The 11849-nt window shown below is 54.1% G+C and overlaps 2 protein-coding genes across 2 annotated transcripts in view; one reads left to right on the top strand and one right to left on the bottom strand.

Moving 5' to 3' along the window:
• Positions 1–3136, top strand: part of P2RX3 (purinergic receptor P2X 3) — a 35841-nt gene extending 32705 nt beyond the window's left edge. Inside the window, exons 9-12 of the mRNA XM_004714903.3 lie at positions 1711–1804; positions 2055–2120; positions 2553–2630; positions 3023–3136. Coding sequence (XP_004714960.1) covers positions 1711–1804; positions 2055–2120; positions 2553–2630; positions 3023–3136 — 352 coding nt within the window. The remainder of the gene's footprint in view (positions 1–1710; positions 1805–2054; positions 2121–2552; positions 2631–3022) is intronic.
• Positions 3137–7224: 4088 nt separating this feature from the next.
• Positions 7225–11439, bottom strand: LOC101643036 (proteoglycan 3-like). The gene is made up of 5 exons (XM_045297056.1): positions 11379–11439; positions 10657–10970; positions 9149–9280; positions 8278–8383; positions 7225–7331 (listed from the first exon to the last, which is right to left on the bottom strand). The coding sequence occupies exons 1-5, from the start codon at positions 11437–11439 to the stop codon at positions 7225–7227; spliced, it is 720 nt and encodes a 239-aa protein (XP_045152991.1).
• Between the last annotated feature and the right edge of the window lie 410 nt (positions 11440–11849).

The following is an 11849-nucleotide window of genomic DNA, read 5'->3' as shown; positions in this document are numbered from 1 at the left end:
GGGCGGTGCCAACGGTCCGAAGCTCAAACCCAAATGAAACCATCACGGTTGAGTTGGTTCCACCCCCGTGGGACCCCAGGAATTAGTTACGGAGCAGGACTGGAGGCTCCAGAGAACTTTTCTTGACCGCCGTCATGGTGGAAGCAAACCTCCAGGCCTTTCTTCCTCACTACCATGGAGGGGGTGCCCCAAGCCAACTCACTGCCATCAAATCGATCCCAACTCATAGAGACCCTGTAGGACAGAGTAGTACTGCCAAGTAGGTGTCCAAGAATATAATTCTTTATAGGAGTAGAAAGTCTCCTCTATCTCCCGTGGAGAGGTTGGTGGTTTTGAACTGCTGACCTTTCATTTAGCAGCCCAATGCCTAACTCACTCTGTGACTAGGGCTCCAAAAACTGAAACAATTTACAGCCTTGGTCCAGCACTGGCTAACTGGAACCAGAGGCCTCTGCAAAACAGGAGTAGGTGCAGCCACATGAGGGTTCGAACTGGAAGTGACAGTTCTCCTGCGAGCCCAGCACAGTGCCTGGCCCCAGCAGCAGAGGCAGGGAATGCAGGGAGGCACCAGCCTGGGCCTTGGACAAATCTAACTTTGAGTCCCAGCCAGTTGGGTGAGCGGAGATGAGTCACTGCACGCCCTTGGAGCCTCGGCAGAAATGCAGGCTGATGACATGGTGAAGGGAGGAGAGGGGTCTGAAAGTCCCCAGGGGGTGCACATGGTTAAGACGCTGGAAAAGACTACGACAAAAATGTGAGAAGGTCCCGTCTACCCAGAGACACCTCTCAAGAAGGCCCTGCCATCCACTTCCGAAAACGCAGCTTCAACCAACAGTTCTTTTGTGACTTGTGGGGCTATCACCACAAGCATGCCCCGCAGCGATAACAGCAGCCGAGAGCCGCTATTGTGTTCCAAGCACCAGGCTCAGTCCCGACGGATGCGCTTTGCAGTTAAGTCCCATTGCAGGCTCTGACGTCCTTCTCAAGAGAGGTTAATGCCGGCCACATATGAACGCCCTAGAGGTTAATATTGGCCTCGGGTGACACAACTGGTAAGCAGCAGAGCCAGGAATCGAACCCATGGGGCCGGGAGCCTGGGGCCCTGCCGTGGTAGAGCCTGGGGCATCCAGACTGGCAGAGATGATGAAGCTTGGAACCAGCACTTGTTCTAACTGTAGTACACTTCTGGACCACTTGGGGGAGACGATTGAACAGGCAGGTTCCAGGGGTCAGGCCAGAGGTGCAGGCGAAGGGCCTGTAAATCGACCTTTTGAATGCGATCCATGCAGGGATCAGCTGATCACACAGGGGCCATGGGAGCCATCCACCAGGGGTGCTGGGTACCTGAGGATCACAGAGCCCATTCCGACTCAGAGCAACCCCCGGCTGTGCAGCTAGTTTCTTTTCCATCCAAGGTCTGCAGGGCAGATCTTCGACAAGTCATACCCATTCTGAGTAAATGCGTCCATTGCAGTCCCCTGTGCGCACCATCGTTAAATCTCTGAGGTGGTTACATCTTGACGGAAGCAGGGTGCCCCTCTCTGCCTACCCCACAGCAGCAGGTGGCTTCCAACCGCCGGCTTTGCAGTTAGCAGCCCCGTGCTTAGCCTGCTGTGCCACCAGGGATCCTGCCCAGGGCTCTAGCACACCATGAAGGTTCAGGACAAAGACAGGCGGCCCCAGCCTGTTGCTCCGGTTTCTGGTTTCCAGGTTTGCCAAGTACTTCAAGACGGAGAACGGCCAAGAGTACCGCACGCTCCTGAAGGCTTTTGGCATCCGATTCGACGTGCTGGTGTACGGCAACGTGAGTGCGGGGGGCTGCGCAAGCGCGGTGGGTGGTGGGGGGTGAGAGGCTCCCAGCCTGAGCCCCGAGGAGCCCCGAGTCCTGCCACTGCTGCGTTTTCAGGCCCTTGGCTGCCCCATCTCCCACCTCCTCACCTGTACCACCAAGAAGGCCTGCCCACCCACCAAGAGCTCCTCCTACTCTGGAGGCTCAAGCTGGGAGTCCTGGGCCAGCCTCTGGCCCTCACCTTGGTCTTCACTTGTGCACATAGGCGGGCAAGTTCAACATCATCCCCACCATCATCAGCGCTGTGGCTGCCTTTACCTCTGTTGGAGTGGTGAGTGCAGTGGGGCCCAGCTGGCACAGATGTTTAGGGGGCAGGGTGAGCGATGTCCTGCCTTCTGCCTGGAAAGTGGAAGTCCCAACCCCTGGTGCTTTGGTCTCCACCACCCCCCTGCTACTTTGGCCCTGGCTTGAATACCTCCAGCCATGAGGAGCTCATTACCTTCCAGAGCAACCGAGGCAAGAAACAGTGCCCTGCTGACGAGGTGGGGACATGGCTCATATCTCCAGGGATCCTGCTTCCATGCACCCCTCCACATCGTGGTCTGGTCACCCCCGCAGCTGAGACGGCAGGCCTTGAAGGCACCATCAGGATTTCCCCAGACCCTTGTCTGCTTGCTGGCTGTTAGGGAAGCCTTCTGCCACCACCCCTTCCTTGCAACGCCCCCCCAGCATCGGGCAGAGTCTAACTGCCTCCCTCCTCCAGGGGACTGTCCTCTGTGACATCATCCTGCTCAACTTCCTCAAGGGGGCTGACCAATACAAAGCCAAGAAGTTCGAAGAGGTGAGCTCTCTGGCGGCAGGGGCCAGGGCCACGAGGGTGCTGGCCCCGCAGGCCCTCGGTTTTGAAAGGAAGTTCATTGGATCTCAATGTGTATTCGGGGTCCCGAGAAGTGGTTTGGCCCAAATTGGGATATTCAGAGACACTTGGGGTCTCTGTGGACCACCACTGCCCACATCCCCACTGGCGCCTCATCTTGTCTCCATTTCTGGCCCAGGGCACATCCTACTGGGGGTTGACCTACTAGGCTTCTGTGTCCCCTCGAGGTGGGTGGAGGGTCTCAAGAGCACACAACCTGCTCTAGCCCCACTCTGCACACGCAGGGGCCTCCCCGCCATGACGTGCGATGGGAGGACCCTGCCCAGAGAGCTGAGAACGCTCACCTTCTGCCGTAGGTGAATGAGACAACACTGAAGGTCGCAGCATCCTCGAACCCCGTGTACCCCAGCGACCAGACCCCGGAGGAGAAGCAGTCCACAGACTCAGGGGCCTACTCCATTGGCCACTAGTGCGCTTTCCCCAGGCCCCATGTTCACCCTTGGGCTCCAGGGCTCCCAGCAGGGAACCTGCCAGGGCCCAGGTGTCTGAGCCTCCCAGTGCTATGGCAGACAGGTTCCTCTCCCTGCCTTGCTTGCTCCCTCCCTGCTTCCCAGGTCCCCAGTGCAGCCACACCTGGGCTGTCCCCGTTCTAAAGCATAGAGACGTCATGAGCTAACCATAGCAGTAGTGAGTGGCCTCAGGGCGTACCCAGGCTAGGTGCATTCAGGCACCCTATCTCCTTTCATCCTTAGAATAACCCTGCCAGGTAGATGTTTGTTCCCCGGTTTTTAAAGATAAACCAAGGCTCAGAGAGACGGAGCGATTTGCCCGACACCACACAGCCAGGAAACATGAGAGCTGGGATAGGAATCCAGGTCTATCTGACATTGTCACCCCGACCCAACCCCAGAGGAAAGGATGAGCTCCCAGCATCTACCTCTGCTGCTTCAGCATCATCCACTCCGACTGGGACCAAGTCCACCCTGACTGTGGCCAAGGCCACCACGGCCACAGCCACGGCCAGCCTCAGGAAGAGTAGCTCCATGCTTTGCCCCAGAGCTCAGACTCCATCTTAGGGCGATGGTTAGATAGCAGTGCGGGGTCCCATCTCTCACTGGAGGGTCCAGCTTCAGGACAAAACTGAAGGTCCACAGAAGCCTCACAAGGTGGCCGTCTGATAATGTTAAAAGCTCACAAGCCACAAAAACCTCGACCAACCCTCTTGTTGACAGAAGAGCAAACTGAGGGCGGAGACAGGGAAGCTACTTGTCAGTGTCACATAGCTAGGAACCAAAAGAGACCCCAGTGGTCCTCCCTCTCAGGGCAGGAGGCCAGAGCATGGCCATCTGCCCCACAGATGGAGAGCAGACCCCTCGTGGAGGGTACAAGGGAATGGAAGAAGGAGACGGCAGGTGGGCCCTCACGCAGATCTGACCCCAATGATCCCCACTGAAGGGGAGAAGGGGTGAGACCTCCACATACTGTCCATCAGTCCTCCTTCCCTCCACCCAGAGCCCCATCCCCGGGGTGGGGGCACAGCATCGCCCCAGGGTCTACCTCGGTCAGACCTCCAGACTCGCTTTGTCCAGCTAAGGCATCAGACACAACAGCATCGTGGTCCTAAAACAGGAGCCCGCTCCTCCCACCCCGGATGTCCCTGATGAGTCCAGATCTCAGGACTGCTCACAGGAGAGGGGATCCAGTGTCCTGGAGAAATCCTTTCCCCCTGAACCTTACCTGTCCTCCAGCCTCACGCTCTCAGGGCACCAGAGAGCAAGCGTGTGCACTCTCCTCACTCTGCGGCAAGTGTGTGCGCTCGTGGGCCAGTCCGTGCCAGGCGTCTTGCCTGTGTTGGAACTCACGCACCATTTCTGGGTGCTGGGGCTGGGGCTAGTTGGTGTCATAACAACAGCTACCTTGTCTCTGTGCATCTGTGGTGAACTGGACGGGCACAGTGAGCAAAGCAATCACACTCCTCGCCCTGGTGAGGCTGCTGTTCTCCGCTACTGATCCTGTTTGATGGAAATTGGAACTGGAACTCCCGCCCTTTCCTCACACCCCACAGCTCCTGCCGTCCCTCGGTGTGACGCTGACATTTACAGAGTTCACCAAGCGCCAGGCTCGCCACATTGCAGCCGCTGTCTAATTCAACCCTCATTTGACAGAAGAAGAGAGGGAGGAGGCTTGGTTGGCAAGTTAGGAACCTCAAATGAAAGAGGTTCCCCATGCCCTGGTCCTCACTGCACTAACAACTAAACGCCACCTCAAGTTTTCCAAGCTTTAAGCCCCTGCATGCTGCACCCCGTTCCTGGATTTATTTACAGGAATTCCAAACTCATGGCCAGCAAGTTGATTCCCACTCGTCGCAAGCCCTGGTAGTGTAGTGGGTTATGTCTTGGGCTATAACCATATGGTTGGCAGTTCAAAACCACCACTTGCTGCTGAGGAGAAAGATGAGGCTTTCTACTTTCATAGAGTTGCAGTCTCAGAAGCCCAGAGGGGCAGTTCTGCTTTGTCCTACAGGGCAGCTATGAGTTGGATGTATTTACAGTACAGGTCCAATACACATATAACTACATGGCAGCATATAACAAGACAATGTAGCAAGTAAAGATGCAGTAAACTCCATCTCAAGGATTCATGGACAAAGTAGGCCATATAGTCCTCTCTATCAGTAGTGATGCCTTCTGAGACATATGGGCGCCTAGAGGAGTCACTGCAGAGAAACTGAGGACTGGAGGGGCATGGGAGATCCTTTGAAAACCTGGCCAGTGATTGGCTTCCAGCACTTCCTACCATTTTCTAATGGCCACAATGTAGTTGGATGATACAGAGCCCAACTGTACTGCAAGGGACACTGGGAAATAGAGTGTTTGAGAAAATGGTGAACACAGCCCGGTCTTTTCTTCATGACTTCCTTTTCAATGGCTTTATGTCCACACTCAGGTCGAACACACCTTTCCATGTTCTGTTTCACAAAAGTTTGTGGTCAGAAAGTAGCCGGTCACTCTCCTTGTGTAAGAACGGGTCACACTCTCAGAGCTTCTCCTCCAGGCACCAGCTGCTTTCTAATCAAGGACTGCTCAACATTCAAAGGGCCACGCCATGACTATAGAATGTTGAGTTCTAGACCCAGTAACAGACTCGGGCATTTGAAAGACCGTTGCCTTACCTCCTCCTACTGCTACAAGCGAATGTCAGCTTGTAGGGAGTGTGGGTTTGCTCCCATCCCCGTCTCTCTCCCTGGTGTGGCCGGGGAGGATGCTGCACCACTGGGCTGAGCTGACTGGATTCCTGTGCAGAGCTTCCCTTCCCACCCCACCCCCAGCCAGAGTCCGCGGTTTTCAGAAGCAAATAAAACATCAGGAATTGGTGTATTGACGTGTTCACCTGGGTGGGGAGCTGACTCCCAGAACCCCCTCTGTCAAGCCCCAGCATCGGTGAGGGTCACTGCAATGCCAGGACCCACTGTCCTGATGGCAGTTACATGTTGCTATTAACTGCCATCAATTCCATTCCAGCCCCCTGAGCGTAGAGTAGCCCTGCTCCTCGGGGATTCAGGGCTATCACCTTTGAGAAGCAGAGTTCCAAGTCTGTCTTCTGAAGCACCTCAGGGTGGGTTTGACCTCTCAACCTTTTGAGTGCTTAATAGTGTATGCCCCTCAGACATCCCTTATATTCAGGCACACAAGGGTGCAAAGCTTGACAGACGTACACACTCATAGACACACAAGCTGAGATGTAAATACTTAGAGGTGTAGAACGCATAAGTGCACACTGACAGAGATTCATTCACATTTATATGTATATTTACACACCTCTGTATAGATCTCCATCTACACAGGGGTCCACACGTATACAAAGATGGACTAATATGAACACATCAGACACTGATACACACATGTTCGTTCATGTGCACACACAGAAATACTTGGGCATTCTCCCTGGATCCCAGGAAGAACGACATCCCCAAGAAGCCTCCCTCACACATAGACTTTCTCTCCCACAACCCTGGGCTATCACCCTCTGAACACCATCGAGGGTCTGACCTTCCTGCTTCCTCACCCCACGTCCTGCCTGGAGACTGTCACCCGCCAAAAGGGAGTTTAGAACAGCGACCTTTTTCTCTTTCAACGTCCTCAGGGTCTGAGCAAGTGGGGTCAGGGAAGGGTTGGGAGTTGAGAGGCTGTAGATCCAGCCCCTCTCCACCCCAAAGCTCTAGGGTGGGAGGCACTCCCCCTGAGAATATGGTCCCGCCTTGGAGATGGACTGGGAGTCTGGGAGGAGATGGCTGCCATCCCAGGATTGGACCCAGGCACACATCTCCAAATAAGCAGGGGGCTTTGATCTCTGGGAGAGCCTAACACACTATCCTTTCTCCCCCTTCCACGTAGTGTCTCCAGGTGAGATCACACTGCCCCACCGGATCACGAATCAGCTCCATCACCAACATTTTGGAATACCACCGCCCCCCACACCCCCTCTGCTGACTTCAGAGCAGAGGGGTCATTAACTCACGGCTACCCAGGGAGGCCAGCTGACTTCCACAGGCCACCTGTCAGTTCCACGGGACCCCCTCCAGGTGGCGCTGCCGAGGCACGGCCCTGCAGCCCCCGCCCTCTCGGGGGCCAGCCTCCCTCATTGCCATGCTCTCAGTGCCCAACCCTGGGGAGCGCATGCTCACAGGGTCTCCTCACCGCGGGAAAATTGAAGACACAGAGCCAGTGCGCGCTGTGAGAAGTCTGGATTTATTACCAGGAAGAGCAGGGGGAGGAGCCAGAGCCCAGGGTGGGTCAGGTCCAGCCGGGAGTGTGTGAAGGGAGGGGGCTCCGCGAGAGGGTCTCAGCGCCCCTGGCTTACTTGGAGCAGACGAAGGGCAGGCATTTTCCGCATGGAGTTCGTTGCCATTTGCCCCCTAGCAGGAGGGGACAGTTTGTCAGTTGCCAATATGTGAGGGCCCCTCCCCTTTCTTCCCTGCTCAGGCCCCTCCTCTACCCCCTCCCCCTGCCATCATCATTACCTCTCACCCGATCGTGTCCCACAGGCCCCTGACCAGCTAAGGGTTCCAGGAGGCAGGCAGGGCCCTAAGTGCTGTCACGTGACTCCCCACTGCCTTCATGCCCATAACACAGAGGAGGAAACTGAGGCTCCGTGGAGGTGACTTGTCTGTGTCTTACTCCAGCACAGAGGGTCTTAGCCACACTGCCAAAGTCCCCCACATTGGACACCCCTACTATTGCCCATATCTGTTCACAGCTGGCACCTTATCTGTCAGCCACCCACATCTCTCCTTGGTGTCCCCATCACATCTTATGTGATCCCATCTGTCACATCAGTCCCTCACAATGTCACCATCATATCAGAGGAGGACCCAGACCTGCCCAGGGGGATGGGCAGCCCCTGCACAATGCTCCAGGGATGCACTCATCACCCACATTTGAGTGAGGACTTCCTCCATCTCAGGCTCCCCCCCCCCCCCAAGTAACTGTTTGGTCTTCCAGATAGGACGATGGTGTGAGTTTGGAGAAGGGGTGTCCAGGCACCTCAAAAGGACAGTCCTACACACACACACACACACACACACACACACCCGGTGACCATAGTAACTCACCTTTAATACTTAAGGCCACGCATCTACCTTGCCCACACTGTGGCTGTCCTGGTGCCCAGTTTGAATAATCCCAGCAGCTCCTATCAGTCCAGCGAAACCTATTATGCTAGAGAGTTGAAAGCGTGGGATCAGAGGACAGAGATGGGAAAAGACAAGCAGATCCAGAAGTGGTCACTGTTGGCCCTTTTCACTCGGAACAGATCCTCTAGAGTCCTATCCCTGAGGGCTCATGGGTTAAGACAATGAAAGGCAGTCAGTGTACCCAATCACCCCACAGTGTCGGCATCTTCAACTTTACTGAGTGAGCGCATTTACCGGAGATCTTATTAGAAAGCAGATTCTGACTCAGGCGATCTGGAGTGGAGCCCAAGATCCTGCCCTTCTAGCAAAGTCCCAGGTGATCACTGCTACGTCTGCTTTCTTGGTAGAATGTAGAACAATAAAGGGAAAGAGATCTTGTTCAGCCACGATATTCAGCTGGGATGTTCTGAGAGAAAGCACCCATTTAAGAGATGAGAAAAGTGAGGCTCTGATCTCCAGTGGTCTATTGGTAAATGTTTCCCAACCAACTCTCTAGGAAGGTAAGAAGGCAGGAAATGGGGAGCGTGGGATGTTGACTCGTGGCAACCACCCATTTCTTTGGTGTAAATATTCCCACCACGGTGGATTCCAAACTACAAGCATGATGTCACTGAACATGGAGTTGGGAAGAGATGCACATGGTCCCCAAGCCAGTAGAAAGCAGCCCCAGCCCATCTCTGCCTGCTGCTCTCAAGATGCACCCGCAGCTGGTCTGAGACGTGGCAACAGCACGGGTTCCCACAGTCGTTCAAAAAACACTCTGGGACACAGGACTTGGCCCCTCACTTACGCAGGCTCTCTTGATGGCTCCAATCCACACCTGGCACTGGTTGATCCCACTGGCCACACACTGGACCTGGGAGTTGAAGCTGGAGCTGTGGATGGAGACCAGGCTGCCTCTATAGCACCTCTGGCAGATCTTCTGCAGAGAGAAGGGGGCATGATGGGAAGAGGTGGGGTGGAGAGGTCACCCTCACCTGTCTTCTGTCCCTGAGTCTCCAGGAGAGAGTTCGCTTTCCTTTTCCGGTCAGAAATTGGAAACCTACTGGCTCACTTCAATCCGACCTCCTGCTCCTTATCGGTTGTCAGTTGTCAGGATATTGGTGGCCACCCATTCTCAGGGACCAATCCAAATGCTGTTTAAATACAGTGCCATGGCATCTGCCTGCAACTCTGAGAGGCTGCTCCTGGCTTGCTCCACTTTACCAAGGAAAACACTCAAGCTGGGCAGGGCGAGGTGACCTGTCCAGGTGATACAGCCAATGAAAGGCAGACCACGGGTCTAACGCGTGCAGCTCTGACACCAAATCTTATTGTTTTAAATCATTGTTTCACGAGTTGATCCTAGACAAACAGCTTCAACACAGCCTGCAAATTTTTAAACATGCAAACGTCAGGCCCTACATTCTTTGTCATCAAGTTGATTCTGACTCATAAGGCCCCTATAGGACAGGGTAGAACTGCCCTGGTGGGTTTCCAAGACTGTAACTCTTTACAAGAGTAGAAAGTCTAGTGTTTCTCCCACAGAGCAGCTGGCGGTTTTGAAGTGCTGCCCTTGCAGTTAGCAACACAATGAGTAACCCCTACGCCACCAGGGATCCCAGGCCCCATACTCACTGCCATCGAGTCAATGCTGTCTCATAGCAACTCCTGTGGGTTTCCGAGTCTAGAACTGCTTACAGGAGTAGAAAGCCCAGTCATTCTTTTTCGGAGCAGCTGGTAGTTTAGAACTGCCAACCACGCAGTTCACAGCCCAATGCATAACCGCTACATCACCAGGGCTCCACAGGCCCCACACTAGACCTACTAAACCAGAAATGGTGGGTGCAGGGCTTTGAAACTTGACCACCAGGTAATTCTGATGCATGCTAGACTTTGACAACCAGAAATGTGCATGAAAAGAGCCTTGGTAGTGCACTGATTAAGCATCGGCGTTGCTAACCGCAAGGTTCATTAGGCCTGTCTCTAATGTTGTGATCTAGGGCAACTCCTTTAAACTCTGAGGGGCTATTTCCTCATCAGTGAAATGGGGACATTCGAATGAGACCATATGCACAGAGCTCATTGTGGTGCTCACCGGCTGATCCGTGAGAAAAAACAACAGACTTTAGATGCCCCTGTAATGGTTTGCCATCTTGGAAATCCTAAGGAGGATTCCTACATTGTCCTTCAGGGTCACTATAAGTCAGAATCAACCGGATGGCAGCGAGCTGGTTTTCAGGTGAACAGGCAGCAGACAGTTCAATTCACTTCCTTCTCTTCCCCCAGATACTCCGAGGTAGCCTCGCGGCCACTTACCCGAGCTTGTCTAAATGTCTTGGGAGTCTTCACCAACCGGAAGTGACAAGTTTTGCACTCAGAGCTTCCCTGTACTAGCGCTGTGTCTTCTTCTTTGGGGCATTCCAAGTCCTCATCGAAGGCATCTGAGTCGGAATCTAGGGGCTCAGCGTCCTCAGGGAGTTCTTCGTTCTCAGAAGTCTCACACTCCCCCCCCTCTGATGGAGTCTCCTTCTCAGGGAGGGCCAACTCTCCCTCCTGCTCCCCCGAGCCTTCCAGATCCTGGCTCAAGTCTGCCACCATCTCTGGATTTTCCAGGTTGGGGACATCATTCTCTGAGAAAAGAGTCAGCAGGTAAAACTTACCACAAAGCCCAGGGCATGCTTATTCCAGGACCTCGGACAGCTCATAAGGCCCCACCCTAGGGACTCCACTTGGCACCCAGGCTCGAAGACACCTCTGGCCTTGGATGAGGAGACTTCTACTGATTTGCAACTGCTAATGTATTATGCAATCCTGGCACCTGGTTGACACCACAATTGGGTGTTTGATGGATGTGTCTGTGAGAAAGAAGGTGGGAGAAATTCCCAGTCCTGAACAGAAACTTCAGGTCACAGGTCTGAGTTCAGGAGACATTTAACCAGGAATGGGCTTGGGTCAACTGCTGAGGGGGGATTATGGCCCTGCCCTGAAGTGGGAGTAGAAAAGAAAAGGATGAATGAGGTGAGATGGGGAGGACTTACTCAGATGAAGAGCAGAAATTGGTCCCAACAAGAGAAGCAGCAGAATCAGAGGGCAATTCATAGCTCCTCAGTCTTGTGGCAAACACAAATACCACCGTGCCTCTTTGGGGATTGTCCTTATGTGCCAAGCACGCTTCCTGGAACACAGTGAAAAGGCAAAAGTATGCTTAATTAATTGATTGACTGATTGATCGGGGACAAATGAGAAAGTTTTTTTTTTTATCCTCTTCCCTTGAACAGACCCCTGAACTGGAACTCCAGGGAAAGGCCGTGGTGATGGAAAGCTCTTGGCCCTGGAAATTCCACCTCTACTCCCAAGAAAGCACTCATCCCAGACCATGCCCTGAGGGACACACGGGCTCAGGCGGAGAGCTCCGTCCATCCAGTCAATGTGCTCCTCCGGTGTTTTCCATCAATGCCCACCTTCCTCCCAGGTGCTGAATTCCTCCTCCCTGGGTAGCCAGGATGTAC

This window comes from Echinops telfairi, unplaced genomic scaffold, assembly GCF_000313985.2.
Source record: "Echinops telfairi isolate 266 unplaced genomic scaffold, ASM31398v2 ScPeMD7_7416;HRSCAF=8454, whole genome shotgun sequence".
NCBI lineage: Eukaryota > Metazoa > Chordata > Mammalia > Afrosoricida > Tenrecidae > Echinops > Echinops telfairi.
The sequence above is the reverse complement of the archived record's forward strand: the minus strand, read 5'-3'. Positions and strand labels throughout refer to the sequence as shown.

What these genes read in the sequence shown, in the direction of transcription:
- LOC101643036 (XM_045297056.1), bottom strand. Translation starts at nt 11,439, where the DNA reads ATGAATTGCCCTCTGATTCTGCTGCTTCTCTTGTTGGGACCAATTTCT. An exon ending in AGACATTTAGACAAGCTCGG is followed by an intron (nt 9,281 to 10,656) that starts GTAAGTGGCCGC and finishes TTCTCTCTGCAG; the next exon opens with AAGATCTGCCAGAGGTGCTA. An exon ending in CGTGGCCTTAAGTATTAAAG is followed by an intron (nt 7,332 to 8,277) that starts GTGAGTTACTAT and finishes TGCGCTCCCCAG; the next exon opens with GGTTGGGCACTGAGAGCATG.